General features: G+C 38.9%; 1 protein-coding gene across 1 annotated transcript; it reads left to right on the forward strand.

Annotated features, from left to right (window-relative positions):
* Positions 1–3149: 3149 nt before the first annotated feature.
* LOC120551406 (microfibril-associated glycoprotein 4-like) lies at positions 3150–16423 on the forward strand. Its single transcript, XM_039788829.1, has 6 exons — positions 3150–3263; positions 5289–5444; positions 7760–7798; positions 7942–8038; positions 8108–8275; positions 15704–16423. The coding sequence occupies exons 1-6, from the start codon at positions 3258–3260 to the stop codon at positions 15976–15978; spliced, it is 741 nt and encodes a 246-aa protein (XP_039644763.1). The 5' UTR covers positions 3150–3257; the 3' UTR covers positions 15979–16423.
* Positions 16424–16945: the final 522 nt, after the last annotated feature.

Raw genomic sequence — 16945 nt, forward strand, 5'->3', positions numbered from 1 at the left:
CACCAGAGTGATTTATGTTTTAGCAATAGACCTGAGAGAATCTTAAAATCGTTCAATATGCTAACAGGACTGTCTGATCATAACTTAATTATAGTGTCCACGAAGCTAAACAACAAACAATTTAAACCCTTGGTTGCAGCAGAATCTTATAAAATTCTGAGGAATGAGCAAAATAATTTGCAAACCTCAATCCAACAGGTAAATTGGAATGAGCTGATATTGGGGAATAATCTGGAACGAGATTGTCTAACATTTTCAAGCAAAATACACACAAATAAACATAAGGCCAAAAATAACAGTCTCCCTTGGTTAAATTATAACATTTTCAAACTGATGAAAGAGTGTGGTCTTGCTCTAAAAAATGTCATCAAAACAAAATTCCATCACGACAAGTATCACTACATAATGTTGAGAAACAAGGTAGTGAAGGAAATCAGAAAAGCCAAGGCAAAAGTTTTCATTGCCGCTTTAAATGAAGCCAGAGGAAATGTTAAAATGATCTAGAGCAAGTTAAAGAAACTGACAGGGGAACGTCACAGCAATAAAAAAATGCTTGAAACTTACCACAATGGAATTTTCCTAAGACACTCAACAGAAATAGCAGAGGCCTTCAATCACTACTTTGTTGACGCTGTAGCTGAAATTTCAGAGTTTCCTAGTAGATCAGGACAGAGTGGATCCAACAACCACATTAGAACCTGCCTTTACCATGAAAAGCATTACTGAGTCAGGAATCATGACAATCATTAGGTCACTTAAACCTTCTAAGGCTGATTACATCAAATATTAACCTTTCAATATATATATATATATATATATATATTAACCTTTATTTATTTATGGAAGGTTCACTGAGAGGCAGCCTCTCTTTGCAGGAACGCCCTGATCACATTCACACAGTTCCACATTCATACCTGGAAGCTGCCCAGTACCACCACAGTCTGATCTGCTGGCTGGTTAAGTGCCTTGCTCAAGGGCACCTCAGTGGTGGTAATGAGGGAGGGACAAGTGCTGTTCTTTCACTTTCCCCACCCAGATTTTATCCTTTAGGCCACCACGGCCCCTAATATCAACCGAACATTTTCCAAACGCCTGGAAATCAGCTATTGTCACTCCATTTCTCAAATCTGATGATTCAAATTCCTTAAGTTTTTATTTATTTTTATTTAACCTTTATTTAACCAGGTAGGCCGTTGAGAGCAGATTCTCATTTGAATATACAATACAAAAGGCTACATTAAGTGCAGATTAAGTAGGCCTTACAGACATACAATGGCTTAACCCTTGTGTTTTCCTCCTGTCGACCGTGCACTACTTGTCCTCCCGGGTCAAAATTTACCCAGTCTGTTTTGCCAGTTTATAAAGCATGAAGTATAAGTTATCACCCAATTCTGTGTTACATCTTCTTAACAACTTCTTTCCAACATATTACCACTAGTTTTACACTTATTTTTTTTATATATGGTCAAAAAAACGCATTTATATGAAATTATACCTAATTTCTGAGTTAAAAGATGCTGAAATTATGAATTATTTTGACTAACAGTTGAGATCAATGGGAACATATGTTGATGGGTTATCACAGACTGGTATAAGTCAAAGTTTAGTGAAAATACTGTTTGGAAACTATTTCAATTTTTTTAATGGCAGCCAATAATCACACTTGTTGTCCTCCCGGGTCAAAATTGACCCGGTCTGTTTTGGCTATTAATAAAGGATAAAGTATGAATTATCACCCAATTCTATTTTACACCTTCTTATCAACTTCATTCCAACTCATTACCACTAGTTTTACACTTATTTTTGGAATTTATGGTGTATAAACTTCATTTACATGAAATAATACCTAATTGTAGGGGTAAAATAAGCATAAATTATGAATTATTTTGACTATAGTTAAGATCAGATGAACCTATGTTTGTGGATAATCACTGACTGGTATATGGTAGTGATTAGTCAGGATATGGTTTTGAAACCATTTTATTATTTTTAATGGCAGCCAATAATCCCACCTGGTGTCTTCCTGGGCAACAAGTGACATGGTCTGCTTTGCGTGTTTATAAAGCATAGGCAATTATAATTAATCACTCAAATCTGTGTTACCACTTTTATTCAACTTCATTCCAATTCATCTCAACTAGTTTTACACTTATTCTGTTCTATTTATGGTCAACAGACCTCATTTACATAAAGTTATACCTACCTTCTGAGTAAAATCAGTTGAGATCTGAGATATTGAGAAAGTTGTGTTTGGATTAATGGCTGGTATGTGACAATTATTATATTCCCAGGTTAAAATTAATGAATGCAATTGTATTCACAAACAAAGGAGAGCTACCGAAAAGGAAAAAAATAATTTACGGAAAGTTTACTTGTCCCTTTTTAGGAAAAGACACATCAAAGGTGTTATAACAAGTTTACAAAACTGTAGTTTGAAGTTGTGTCTGTATGTTTGTATTTGTGTGTGTGTGTGTGTGTGTGCGTGTGTGTGTGTGTGTGTGTGTGTGTGTGTGTGTGTGTGTGTGTGTGTTTGTGTGTGTGTACGTACGCGCACATGTCTGTGTGTGCATGTGTGTCTGTGTATACCAACTTAACTGAACATTTTCAAATCCAGTATGCAGTGCATTGTAATCAGTACTTTCTAGAAAAACAGCCTGAACTCACCTTCTGGGAAGAGCGAAGGTTGAAAGTGTGTTTGTGTTGAGTCTGATCAGATGTTTGTTTACCGGCTCAGATCCACGGTTCAGCTGTTATATAACTGATGACATCACTCCCACTCTCCCTCCAAAGTTCACTTAGAGATAATAGATGGGTGACTACAGTTGATACAAATTTTACAAGTAATAATACTGTTTCCATGTTTGTTGACATTGTTGGAAATAGATGAATTCAGATGAATTCAGTTCTCTGTGTATTACTGAGTACATAGTTAAGTGTTCTACTGGATTGTACTGGGAAGTGTTTACATAAATAAAGGGGTCAGATTATAATGAATCATCGCAACCTATGACCTCAGAGTTCCCAAAAGTGTGGGCGAGTCAGATTTTGGTGCTGACAATGTTGTTTAATCCAAAGGACATGTTTATTGATTTATCATTGTGAAATAGCAGTTATTTAGTAATTTATTAATTTTAAGAATATAAATAAGAGGGAGAGACACCATGAGACACTAGAGATATCAGAGACATCAAAGACAACAGAGCATCCAAATACACTGACATCAGGATCTTCATCTTCAGTTCAGCTGAAATCTGACCATGAAGGTATGTTTGTAACTTTATATATCTGATGGTTTGTCTAATTTTTAAATAGCCTGGGAATCCAGACCCAAATCCGAAAGATGAAGGGTCTGGCATTGAGTAATGAAAATGGCCCAACTCGAGGAGCGACACCAAGCATGCATTTGAAAATCTCACTGCACGCAATTGGATAACACTACGACCAATCACAACAATTCATGGGGTGACGTATCCAGAGCTCCATACACTTAGCTACCAGTGGAGCTTACCGTTAGATTAAACTGTCGTCATCTGTTTAGCTCATTCACTTCATTCAGTCGTTGCCAGTGTCCTGTTTTATGCTGTGGTGTGCAGGGGAGGCAGCATTAAGAAGAGAGACGCTGGCGAATTGAACAGGCAATACCACACAAAGGGGGGGGGGCAGAAATGGACTTTTCAGCATGAGCCTGTCTCTCTCAGCCCCTACCACCATTATATAACCTTGTCTGCTGTACACCTGACAGTCTTTTAGGCTAAATTAGCCCTCCTACAACACTACACAATCTGGACTGTGGTCATAACATCTACATCTTATAACTTATTCCCTGTTATATATTGTTCTTAATGTATATTATTTATTTTCTATCAAACAATTATAATTCTATTATGTTCAATCCCTACACTGTTCTCTTTTGCACTACCACCGATGCACACAGTCTACCTTAGCACCTTCAACTCTTTACATTTCTGTGAGTGATTTTTATATATGTGAGATATATGTGTGTATGTGTTTGTTGTGTTATGGTTGTCTAAGCTACTGGATGCCTAAAATTTCCCTTGGGATGATAAAGTATCTATCTATCTATCTATCTATCTATCTATCTATCTATCTATCTATCTATCTATCTATCTATCTATCTATCTATCTATCTATATAGCTTGCCTCTGGCCCACCTATATCAGCTACACCGATGTAATTGGTGCAGCTCAGCATAGTTAATGTGCATCATTACTCAATGCCAGAGTGACTCGCTGAGCAAATTCAAATTGTGCTCTCGTAAGAAGTCTGTATTTCCAGGGTAAATGTTAATCAGTATAGTTTCAGTATGTTAACAGGTTCAGAACAAGCACATTTTAATCATTTGTGGCCCCAGAATTTGGACGAGGAAAGCAAAAGTCTTCATCTTGCTTTACAGAGTATTCTAGCTCTGCATGAGAGCGATACCAATGCAGGGGGAGAACCCTGTGGAAAAACCCACAGTGGTTCAATCCCAAAGTGAGACCTGAGGACACAGGACTAAAGACTCACAGACTTAATTGATCTCAGGTGCTAAGTGAGTGAGTGAGGCCACATGGGCTCAGATAGGTATAAATGGGATTGGGACAGCACTTCACGAGATCACGTTACCTTGGCAAAGTTTAATGACAAAGATGTTGTTGACACATGCTGGTTTGGGAATTTTCATTTTAAGTTTGTTGCTTTCCACACAGCCAAGGCACAGGAGATGGGTGCCTGATTCAAATATTTTTTTAAATCTTGTTTTACAAGCTGGACAACAGGTTGGTCCAAAAAACGATTTACAAATTTCTTATCATTAATTATTAATGTGTTTTATTTGTTTGTTTTTTAAAGAGTAGTTTTTCAAGATTTACTCAGAAAGGTCGTGTGTCGTGCTGTTGTTTACCTTTGTAATTTCCAGATTTCCCTATGGTCTCAGCGGTAAACGCCACAACGCTTTGAACTGTGGGTAATTCCCTTTGGTGAAGTCTGCATCGATGCAGACTCACGGAAAGGGCTCGGTAAGTGTGTACTCAAACCCTCACGCCTTTTGAAATTCGGAACAACCCTTACAAATTTCGCAAGAACATGCACCAAAGTCTGTGAGTCTGTGATTCCGGACTTTGGCATTGGGCCATAGAGTATGATGTCAGCACGGTTTGTTTTCAAATCAGCACCAACCAAAATGAGAATGCGTCGATGACAGCAGAGTCTCCCTGATCCTGCTGCAGAGGCCAAAGTCAGAAATTTGTTCTTGATCAAACTAAATGAAAACATCTCTTCTGTTCCAGCTGGTTTCAGTCGTCCTCCTCCTGCTGGCCCCCCTGTTGACCAGCTGCCAGCAGCTCATTCTGCCGTTGGACTGCAGTGACATTTATAGTAATGACAACAGCCGACCCAGTGGAGTGTACACCATCTATCCCATCGGACCCACGTCTGCTGTCCAGGTACACCTCATCCTCTCTGGGATGCAGGTCAACCTTATTGTAATGTGAAGTTACAAGATCTGACTGATGCTTCTGATACAACAGATTAGGGCTGGATTAAAAATGTATTGATTTCCCCAATCAAATCTATCTTTATTCATATGTTCCAACAATCAATTTATGAAATCCTGAGGTTCATCTTTTAAAAGGCTCTGTCCAGAATTGATCCGTCTGTATCATATGGAACTAGAAGACCATTGGCACCAACTATGTCATGCTAGCTTGTTGGGAAGAGGTCAGCTCAGTAGCTAGGTAAGGACTACTAGCCAGTCAGAAGTAGAGTATGAGTGCGTGCCCTGAGAGTACTGAGGTAAGGACTACTAGCCAGTTAGAAGCAGAGTATGAGGGTGACACACATACACACACGCACACATTCCCCCCACACACACACACACACACACATACACACACCACCCCCCCATATACACACACAGACACACACACACACCGCCCCCCCACACAGACACACATACACACACACACACACCACCCCCCATACACACACAGACACACACTCACCGCCCCCCACACACAGACACACATACACACACACACACACACACACAACACACACACACACACACACACACACCACCCCCACACATTCCTGAGCAGTCTGTTTACTGGAAGTTACATCATCATGGAGAGATGTGATTGGCTGCAGATATTAACCCTGCAGAGCTAGACTCTCAGCACAGTGGGGGAAGAGCTTTATCACGGCCCCCCTGTTACCGTATCAGTTAAAAATAAAATAAATAATAAAATTCTAAAATAGCTATGAATCCATATTGTAATGTGTTACTTGTTGAGCCAAGTTAGCATATGTTCGATAAAACACAAAGAAAAGCCACATTGTCAGACAAATTTGTATTTAAGAACAAAGAAAACAGCTTTCCAGTCAAGTTAAAATGTTTCAGCTCCAAAGATGCTGAACAGGCCAATAGTTACTGTTAATAAATGAATATAGGCTGTGTTGTCTCCAATGTGTTAATTCTGGTTGGCGGGTGAAGTAGTAGAACAGTTTTAGTTAAAGGATCACATTAACTAATTGACCCTTTGCACGTGACGTCACACTCTACTCCCGCAAATTATGAACGCCATGACGGACGGCAGAAGAGCTATTCTGTAGACGGACGGTGAGTCAAACAAGTACGTGTTCTCACATACACAATCTGCAGAGTAATCCTCACCAACACAAGCATGTGTATGTATGGCCTTTCTGTTTTAAATGACTGATAAATAATAATAATAAAACTTCTTCACCCAGCTTGCTGCTGTGCTAACTAGCTTTTGCTGCTAACAGGCACACATAACTATCATCGGTTATTCACTGACCTACATATCCCAAAAGAAAGCCGTTCCCTTTGATCATTTAACTTAACACACATACAAAAAATATTGGTTAAATTAAAAATGACATGGTTTGGAAACTAGCTTCAAAAAGGCCAAACAACCAAATTAAATGCGGGTCTGTAGAGCCCGACCTACCCCAGTTAGCCGGACGCAGCTGGCGCCAGAAGCCTGGCTGAATACACTCACCGGAGGGCAGCTAGCAGCTACTACCGCACTACTTTTTTTAGGGGGAATACACTTCAAGACATGACCTGTCCTCTATAGGACATAGCCACACCACTGCTCCTCCGTGGATTGTTATTGAGATGATTATCACAGAAGCCTGTCTGAATACACTCACGGACGGCAGCTAGCAGCTAATGGCTAACGGCTATCAGGGCAAGCTAGCTACAGGCAGGATCGAGAGGGCCCAGGGTAGGTGAATTTAAACAATGTCTGAGTTGAAAATGCATCTTGTTGACAAGTAAGGGCCCTGTTCATGTGGCACATACCCAGTTTACCACATAGTGTAATAAGATCGTGTAGACTGAAGTCGGCCAGACTCGGCGATTTAATGAGGTCCGTGAAAACGGAGGGAGGAATAAGGTAAGGCTCGGTAAGGGTACTTCTCCAAATACCGCTCTTTGTGAGCACCTATATGCCCTACCTCGAACCATAACGGCACGCCAATTTGTTCAATAGAAGAAGCCATAAAGAAGAAGATAGTAGTAGTATTATTATTACAGTTTATTTAGTGTTATTTATTTGAAACCGATGAAACTTCCTGCCGTCTACTACACTGTTTAGCTTGTGCTTCCGGGTGATTCTGTCGTCCGTCGTGCTGGTCACGTGTTTGCAAAGGGTGAATACCTGTGTGTGTGTGTGTGTGTGTGTGTGTGTGTGTGTGTGTGTGTGTGTGTGTGTGTGTGTGTGTGTGTGTGTAGGTGTACTGTGACATGGATTCAGAAGGAGGACGGTGGACGGTGAGTATTTTAACTAAAGTCAACACTTCCTGTAGTTCCTTCACAATAAATCACATTCCAGTAAAATCCTTGTTGTCTGGAAACATGATCTGTCAGATATCTTGTGTGTTTAGCTAGTTAACCCCCCATCCTGTCCCCCCCAGGTGTTCCAGAGGAGGATGGACGGCACAGTGAACTTCTACAGGGGCTGGGATCAATACAAGACCGGCTTTGGTATCGCTGCTGGAGAGTACTGGCTCGGTGAGAAATGAAACCAAACTAACAGTCATGTCTTCATGAAACTATTTCTAAATGTTTGTTTGTTTTCAGGTCTCCAGTCTCTCTTCTACATGACTCTGAGGAAAAAGTACGAGCTGCTGGTCGACATGGAGGACTTTGAAGGAAACAAAGTGTTCGCTCGTTACTCCTCATTCTCCATCGATGCTGAGTCCTCCGGATACACACTGCATGTTTCTGGATTCATTAATGGAGGAGCAGGTGAGGTTTCCACATTAAGGACGAGAATTTCAGCCATTAATGTTGTGGAGTGTGACATTGGTTCAAGCTACACACTTGTCCCTAAACGACTAAACAAAGAGTTATACAAGTTGCTGAGAAATCAAATCAGTCCTCTGTTTACATTTCATGAATCAAATGTTTCGTATCCTGATGCGTATCCTGAACTTTTTATGGTACTGACCGAATTACGGCGGTAATACGGATGACCAATTCACATTAAATCAAACGGTGCCAAATTTCTGTACCTGAAAGTGTGTAAGCTCAACCTTGTCCGTCCTCTCTGCATGTTGACAGAGAGCGGGGCTCAGCGGCGATACACATGTCTGCAGAGTTGAGGTCATGTCAATGCTGATAAAGTGGTCACGAGTGCAGTTACACTTTTCAAAACTCCACACAGCAATATAATATAATGGCGAGGGGAAACGGATCGCGGTGTGGTTAAACTTCCTCTGAGACAGACAGGCAGAACAGGGTTCTCTATGCCCTGGTGACTGACTGACAGGCTGGAGGTTGTAAGGCAACTTTATGTTTCTATACAGGTAGCACATTTCCGTCAAAAGGCTTTACATAAAACAATAAACATAAATTTAAACTATGGTGCTAAAACAAGAATTTGTAACTTGTAAAACACAATTCACAAATGAATACAAAGTGATTTGTATTCGTAAATCAGTGTTGTATCTGTGTCTCTAATTTGTGACTTGTGAAACACAATTCACAAATTAATGCAGAGTGATTTGTATCCGCAAATGTGTATCTGTGTCTGTGCATCTAATTTGTAACTCATATTTCATCATTTGTAAATGAACTTAGTATTTTTCAATGTAAATATATACGTGTAAATCTCCTATGTGTGCGGGTACTTTTGAGACTGTTTTTCCACACCATTTGTGGTCAGAAGCAATTCGTAACTCAGGTGACGATCCCAGCACTCTCCAGTAGATGGCGGTAATGCAACTCTTATGGATGCCAACTGCTGTTAAACCACATGAAGAAGCCTTGTCAAATGTTTCAGAGAGACGGTTGGCACCATAGACATAATAGAATCTACTTGATGTTCCTCCAGGTAAGTTGATATTATTAGGACTTTGTCGTTAGATAAATTACATTTATGTTTTCAGCATCATTGTTGCAGTGCATTTACAATTTGCTTTGTGTTGTTATGGTGGCAGTGACAGTTTGCTACTTTTTAGAGCGTGCTAACGGCAAATAGCAATGCTAACTTAGCTCATTAAAGTCAGGAATTTGTAGTCTGAAAAATTAAGCGCTGCTTAAACTGTTAGTGGGCCCAGTTGTAAAGCTAGTGAATATATTTGGTAGGCCTATCATATGAAACTAGATGATCTAAGGAATCAATCGATGATGTTGTAAGAATTTAAATTTAACATTTGCTCGACATATTGTAACCATGTTTATTAGTACAGTAATTGCCACACTCTGGATTAAATACATGCTTCTCCTGTAAGACAAAATGTATGCATTTGTACACTGACAAAAAATTATAGTTTAGTCACTGAATCTGCCATGTTTTACAGATCTGACTGATCAGATGCTGTCCTGAACACCTGTTTGACAAGGTTTACCTGGACCCACAAGACTCTCCTCACAGTATGAAGGTATTGTGGGACAGGTGCCATATGTCTGCCAAGTGATGATGGTCTGAAGACAACACAGCAGCATCAGGACAGATTCAGTATCCACAGGATGACTTCTGTGACCTGAGAGCCTACATTACCAGCTCAGCATCCTCAGTAGAAAGTAACCCTTTAGACTGGTGGAGGACATGATCTGGACAGTTATCTGCTACTCTGTGCATTATGTATACACACTTTATATTTCCATTTCATTGACTATGAATAAAGTGCTTTATTTTTTATGCAGGGTTTGGTCATTTTTAAGTTTAGTAGAAGGCTCCTTAAGTGTTATATAACCTGTTTTTTCACAAAGACTATAATTGCACTGTTTAAACAGGTGATATGTCTGATTTTAATGCATGTAGAAGGGTCAAACACTAACTCCATTTAACATCCTGACTATAAAAATGTAATCCTTTAAGACAGGTAATAGTGACAGTAAGCAACACAAAACATTTAACGGTTATAAACTTTATTGTTTTGACAGATGACAATATTAATAAAACAAAAGTATTTTGGAAAGGGTATTAAATCTAATCTGCAGCTTGAAAAAAATTTCACAGCATAAATTTAACAGACGGATAAAAACTTCCCTTTCACACAGCCTGATCAATGTCTATGGACAGTACAGTCATTACAGTAGCTGTTGATACTTAATGACCAGTTACTGACCAGTTGAGAAGTATGACACCTGTCGACCAATAACTTCCTCCTGATGGTTTCTCATACTTTGAGGAGAGTCTGATGGGTCCAAGCACACCTCATCAGTGGTCAGTCAGATCAGTAAAACACAGCAGATTCAGTGTTACATTGAACTAGGCTATCATTTTTTTTATCACGGTGTACAACTGCACATACATTTAGTCTTGAATAAAGGAGCAGTGTAGTGAAGGTGCTAGTTCTGGGTTTATCACCAGGTTCACTCAGGTATGTCGGCCAGAACACCACTTAAGGCAAATTTATATAAGAGATGGTTCTTATTCTGTTTACTTCTTCCTTTTTCTTGTTTGAGTTTGAGTGTGTGTGGTTCCTATAAAGAGAGAAACATAATACAAATGAATAAAGGAAACACACTGTATGTATACACTCATTCCGCGTTATGCAGTAATATACATTACCAAACATAATATAAACAATAGTCAGAATATGGCTATATATCTCAAACTCCAATAATGTAAGCAGAGAAAAAGGATTCAAACGCTTATTATATGGGATTCGCAGACATTTTAGCCCATCTGTTAAGTTACCGCTAACGTAGACAACACTTCCTGTTATGTATGATACGCTTTAAAGCCTCCAACAACAAAACGGCTGGGTGCTTTTATTTTGAAAACCCTGGAACAGATACTATTCGAGCTAGCAAAGCCTCGCTAGATAAGCCTCGATAGCGGTACAGAAAACAATATTTAACACCACTTACTTCTTATTTTACTAAACCACAAAAGTATTGAACAATCCTAACAACAAGTAGTTAAAGTATAAACATGTTTAAACACAATGTTACATGTTTAGACCCGACGTACCAAGTCGGGTGACCCAAAGGCGATAAACTAGCATGTATGAACGTGGATATAATTAGCACAATGGTTGCGTAGCGTAGCAACCCCTTAAACTCCTAACTCTCATCCACATCAAATAGCAGAAATAACAGCTGGTTTAACAAAGAAATACAATATGACGATGCAGCAGATATACTTACTATTCTCATTTACGCACACTCTGAAAAAAAGGTGCCACTCAACACTACAATCCAAATGACCGACTAACTCTATCATACTGCTTATTAATTGTCACGTCAGGCGTCAGCTATAATATACCAACTAGCACACACTTTGGCTACCCTATTACCAGCAATGAATAAATGGGAGTAAACATGAAATATAAAACACAATATGATCAACTGTACTGAATAATAGCAACACTAACATAACTTTGCGCTTAATAATATTTCAGACTGTCATACAAAGACCAAGCAAGCCCGTGTTACAGGGCTGACTTGAACGAGCTAGCTAGCTAGCTAAGTTAGCATCGCTGTTCAAGCTGTACAAGAACGTGAATGTTGGCACACTCTAAAAAGTAGCAAACTGTCACTGCCACCATAACAACACAAAGCGAATTGTAAATGCACTGCAACAATGATGCTGAAAACATTAATGTAATTTATCTGACGACAAAGTCCTAATAATCTCAACTTACCTGGAGGAACATCAAGTAGATTTTGCAAACAGTGTAGCTAGGCTTCTTCACAGCTTTCATTATTTTAACAACGGTTGGAATCCATAAGAGTTGCATTACCGCCATCTACTGGAGAGTGCTGGGATCGTCACCTGAGTTACGAATATCTTCTGACCACAAACGCCGCGGAAAAACAGTCTCAAAAGTACCCAAACACATAGAAAGAGATTTACACGTATACGTACATTGAAAAATACTAAGTTCATTTACAAATGATGAAATATGAGTTACAAATTAGATGCACAGACACAGATACACATTTGCGGATACAAATCACTCTGCATTAATTTGTGACTTGTGTTTCATAAGTTACAAATTCTTATGAGACTGTTTTAGCACCATATTAAACAGTCGTGCAAAATACAAATTAAAAAGGCTAAAATAGAATAAGATAGAAAGAATAAAAGTTACAGTGTAGTTAAGAAATTAATAAATATTTCATTTAAAAGGTTGTAGGGACGGGAGAGGGAGGGGTTTATATTCTGTGGAGTGTAAAATGTTTTCATAAATGACAAAATGTTCAGAGTAAATATGATAAATAGGTTTGGAATTATTTTTACAACTGAAATGTTTATTCTATTACGGATTGATGGTAAGGGGGAAGTACCGAAAAATTTGTTATAGCTGACTCAATCTGTAGATTTATTGTTTTAATTAAATATATATATATATATATAATTTTTCCAGGTTTTTATTGAAATTCATGCAGTTCAATGTCTTATTGTACTCTGAAATGAAAGAATAGAACAAATGAACAATTTAAGTTAAAAAGAAGTCATGGAATCAATTTATAAACCAAAATGTATTCTAAATGTTTGACTCCTCAAAGTAGCCCCCTTTGGCAGATATAACAGCTGAACACACTCGTGGCATTCTTTCTACAATGGAAATCAAATATTCTTCAGAAAGTTCTTCCCAACTCTGTTGCAGAAGTTCCTATAAATGTGTGGCACTTGTAGGTTGCTTTGCTTTCACTTTTCTGTCCAGTTCATCCCAAACCAGCTCAATGGGGTTTAAGTCTGGGGACTGTGCTGGCCACTCCATGTTTTTAAGCTTACCATCTTGTTCTTTTTTGCTAAGGTAGTTCTGGCATAGCTTGGACTTATGTTTTGGGTCATTATCTTGCTGTAGGATGAACCCCTGACCAACTAGGCGCATACCAGAGGGTACTGCATGGCGCTGCAAAATGCTGTGGTAGTCGTTTTGGTTCAGGGTGCCTTTCACTCTGTACAAATCACCGACCCTGGATCCTGCAAAACAGCCCCAGACCATCACGCTTCCTCCTCCATGTTTGACAGTTGATGTCACACACTGAGGAACCATCCTTTCGCCTACTCGACGGCGTACAAAAATCCTGCGTGATGAACCGAAGATTTCAAATTTTGAAATAGCACCTTCTTCCAGTCTTCAGTAGTCCATTGACGATGTTTCTTGGCCCAGGCAAGCCTCTTTTTCTTATTCTGACGTCTTAGCAATGGCTTTCTTGCTGCAGCTCGACCTATCAAACCTGCAGCTCCAAGTCTTCTCTTTCCAGTTGAAACTGAGACTTCTTATTACGACCACTATTAAGCTGAGCTTGAAGCTGTTGTCCTGTGAGCCGCCTATAACGCAAGCTGTTGACTCTCAGAAACTTGTCTTCTGATTCTGTTGTGGCTTTGGGTCTGCCAGACCTCTTCCTGTCAGAGTTTCCCCAGGTTCTAAGTGCCTTTTGATGGTGAAGAATACTGTACTCACTGTAGGGCTGAACGATTAATTGCATTTGCGATAATATCGCGATATGTTAAAACGCGATTTCCTAATCGCAAAGGCTGCGATTTGGTCTCGATTTGATGACTCGCAAGAGCAAATCAGTCTGCACTACGCAGAGAAAGCATCAACTTAGCACGCTAACGCTACACTGTACCTCGAGCTGATTTCTGTCATTCAAACAATTCTGAGTTGAAGTTTAAAACTTTTACAGCCATTTTAATAAAATGAAGGGTTTTGTTTGGGCTCGAGTCCATACATGCAGTTAATGGATACAGGCACGCAGAACTGAAGGCTCGGTTGGCAACGAGCTAGCTCTGATTAGCGGTTAGCTCCGGTTAGCGGTTAGCTCCGTTATAAAGATATAAAGATATGGGTGGAGGAGCTGCCACTGAGAGGGGTAACAATCAGACTGATAAATGACGGTTTGGGGAGCTTTCACAGCAGCGTGGCCGCGGTGTTTCAACGGTTTTATTAGTACAGTTAATCCCACGGCAAGACCACAGCAACTAACGTAACGATAGCCTCTCTGAGCTAGTGCAGTGTTGACGGTGTCGGCACGCAACTTCACGAGGGGGAGGGGCTGGAGGCAGCTCCTCTCTGTGCACTGTAAAAAAACATATGTGTGTGTGTGTATGTATGTATATATGTATATATATATATATATATATATATATATATATATATATATATATATATATATATATATATATATATATGTATGTGTTTTTACTTATTTAACTGTCTAGTGTGTAATTGTGTGTTGTTCATACTATACAATGATTTATTGTCTTTGTTGAATAATACAGAAGACAAAGAGCTTAAAAAAATAATCGAAAATCGAATCGCAATCGCAATATTTGGGGAAAAAATCGCAATTAGATTATTTTCAAAAATCGTTCAGCCCTAACTCACTGACACCTTGACTTTCTTCGCAATTTCTCTGTAGGAAAGACCAACATTCTTAAGTGTTATGATCGTCTGTCTCTCTTCCATTATTAATTGCCTTTTTCCCGCCATTTTAATGGCAATACACTACTTTCTGCAGTACAATACTGTTATACAATACCAGAGTGTGTTCCAACAATACTTGTATACAGACAGAGGGGGTTGTAAGTAATCCAGACCAGTTGGGACACCTGTGGGAATTGGTAGCACCAACCTTCAAAGCTTGATCAACCTCCATTGCTGCAGAACAGTTTTACGTTGTTTACCCATTTCTTGTTCCCTGAAAAAGGCCTTTTTGTTAAATACTGAAATGTACATTATTTTTCAGTTTTGGGTAACCTTACTTTTCTTTTAACCTCAGGCAGTTCACCACTTACCTTTGTACCATTTCAAGCTATTCATTGGACTTGAACTGCTAAAATGTCAATAAAAACCAAATAAATTGGTGTGTTCTAAAACTTTTGACCGGTAGTGTGTATGTATGTATGTATGTATGTATGTATGTATGTATGTATGTATATATATATATATATATATATATATATACATACATACATGTATGTATGTATGTATGTATGTATGTATGTATGTATGTATGTATGTATGTATGTACAGTATGTATGTATGTATGTATGTATGTATGTATGTATGTATACCATAATAGCCATTTAACGTCACCAGTCCAGTGTTAGTTCAATAGTTGTATTATTTAGTTATACTTACTGTAGGTAGAGAAGTACTGAGAAGACTGTGGTATTTACTGGAGTAAAATACACTCCAAAAGTATATATCATTGTTAGTTGTATCATAATGTTCTGATCATAAACTTGTTGTGTTTCTGTAGGAGACACCTTGACTTATCACAACATCACTTATCGTCACAATGGAATGAAGTTCTCCACCTTTGACAAAGACCAGGACACCTATGCTGGAGGGAACTGTGCCAGAAAATACCTGGGGGCGTTCTGGTACAGCAACTGTTTCGTTACAAATCCAAATGGTGTTTATCGTTGGGGGGCTGACAGCACTATCCCTGGTGTTGGAGTGCAGTGGAACCAATGGAAAGGTCGTAACTACTCCCTGAAGACCATCAGCATGAAGATCCGTCCTGTGCAGTAGTTCTCCAGGCGTTCTCTTTCTCTTCTGATTTCTTTCTTTTTCTCTCATTAAGCATTTAATCTCAGAACAGGTCTTATTTTCCTGAACCTAAACACAAGAAAACCAACTGAGTGTGTAAATCTTGTTACTGTCTGTGATGGCTTAAAGCAGTCGCAGCTCGCTGCAACATGGAAGAAAAGTCAGATGTGTCTCCAGTTGGGCGGCTGCAGCAGGAAAGTAGGGCCCATAATCTTTAAATGGAAACACATATATAGTCTGATCAGCTGTTAATCACTGCATGAACTGATAACACGAGTCTAAAAGAGAGAAAGAAGTAAAGAAAATGAAAAGTATAAAAAGATCTTTGCAGTTCAGGACAGCCAGTTGATGTTTGGTGGAGGTTTGAAACTGTAATGTGAATCTTTATCTGCTGTACGGTGACAATAAATAAGAAGCTGAGCATTAAGATGATCTGATGTCTTCACTTTGACCCTGAATCATTCTGTCTGGACTGTCTGATGGAAGATGGACTCATGATGGGTCTGAAATCAGTTACAACTCTCCGGTGTCTCGTATCAGCTGATCAAAAAGCAACAGATGGAGCAGGACATCACACAACAGCACCGACTGTTAGATATGAACACATTTTGGTAACTTTTGGGGAGGAAAGCTACGAGATGATCTTCTTAAAAACCTCTTTAATGTTTTCTTCATAAGAAACATTTACTTAAATATGACTGAAAATATGTTTTTTTAAATTTCTAAAATATTACTAAAAACATTGCTGAAATTACTACAAATAATCATATAAAATTTGTAAAACAATTACTGAAAATACTTATATTAAGTATTACTGAAAATTGAAATATTTCACTAAATATAACTTCTGAGATAGTGAAGTGAAGCTTTGAAATAAAAAAATGCAGAGTATTGACATATACACACACACAGACACACATACACACATACATACACACACACGCACCCC

This window comes from Perca fluviatilis, chromosome 21, assembly GCF_010015445.1.
Source record: "Perca fluviatilis chromosome 21, GENO_Pfluv_1.0, whole genome shotgun sequence".
Lineage (NCBI taxonomy): Eukaryota > Metazoa > Chordata > Actinopteri > Perciformes > Percidae > Perca > Perca fluviatilis.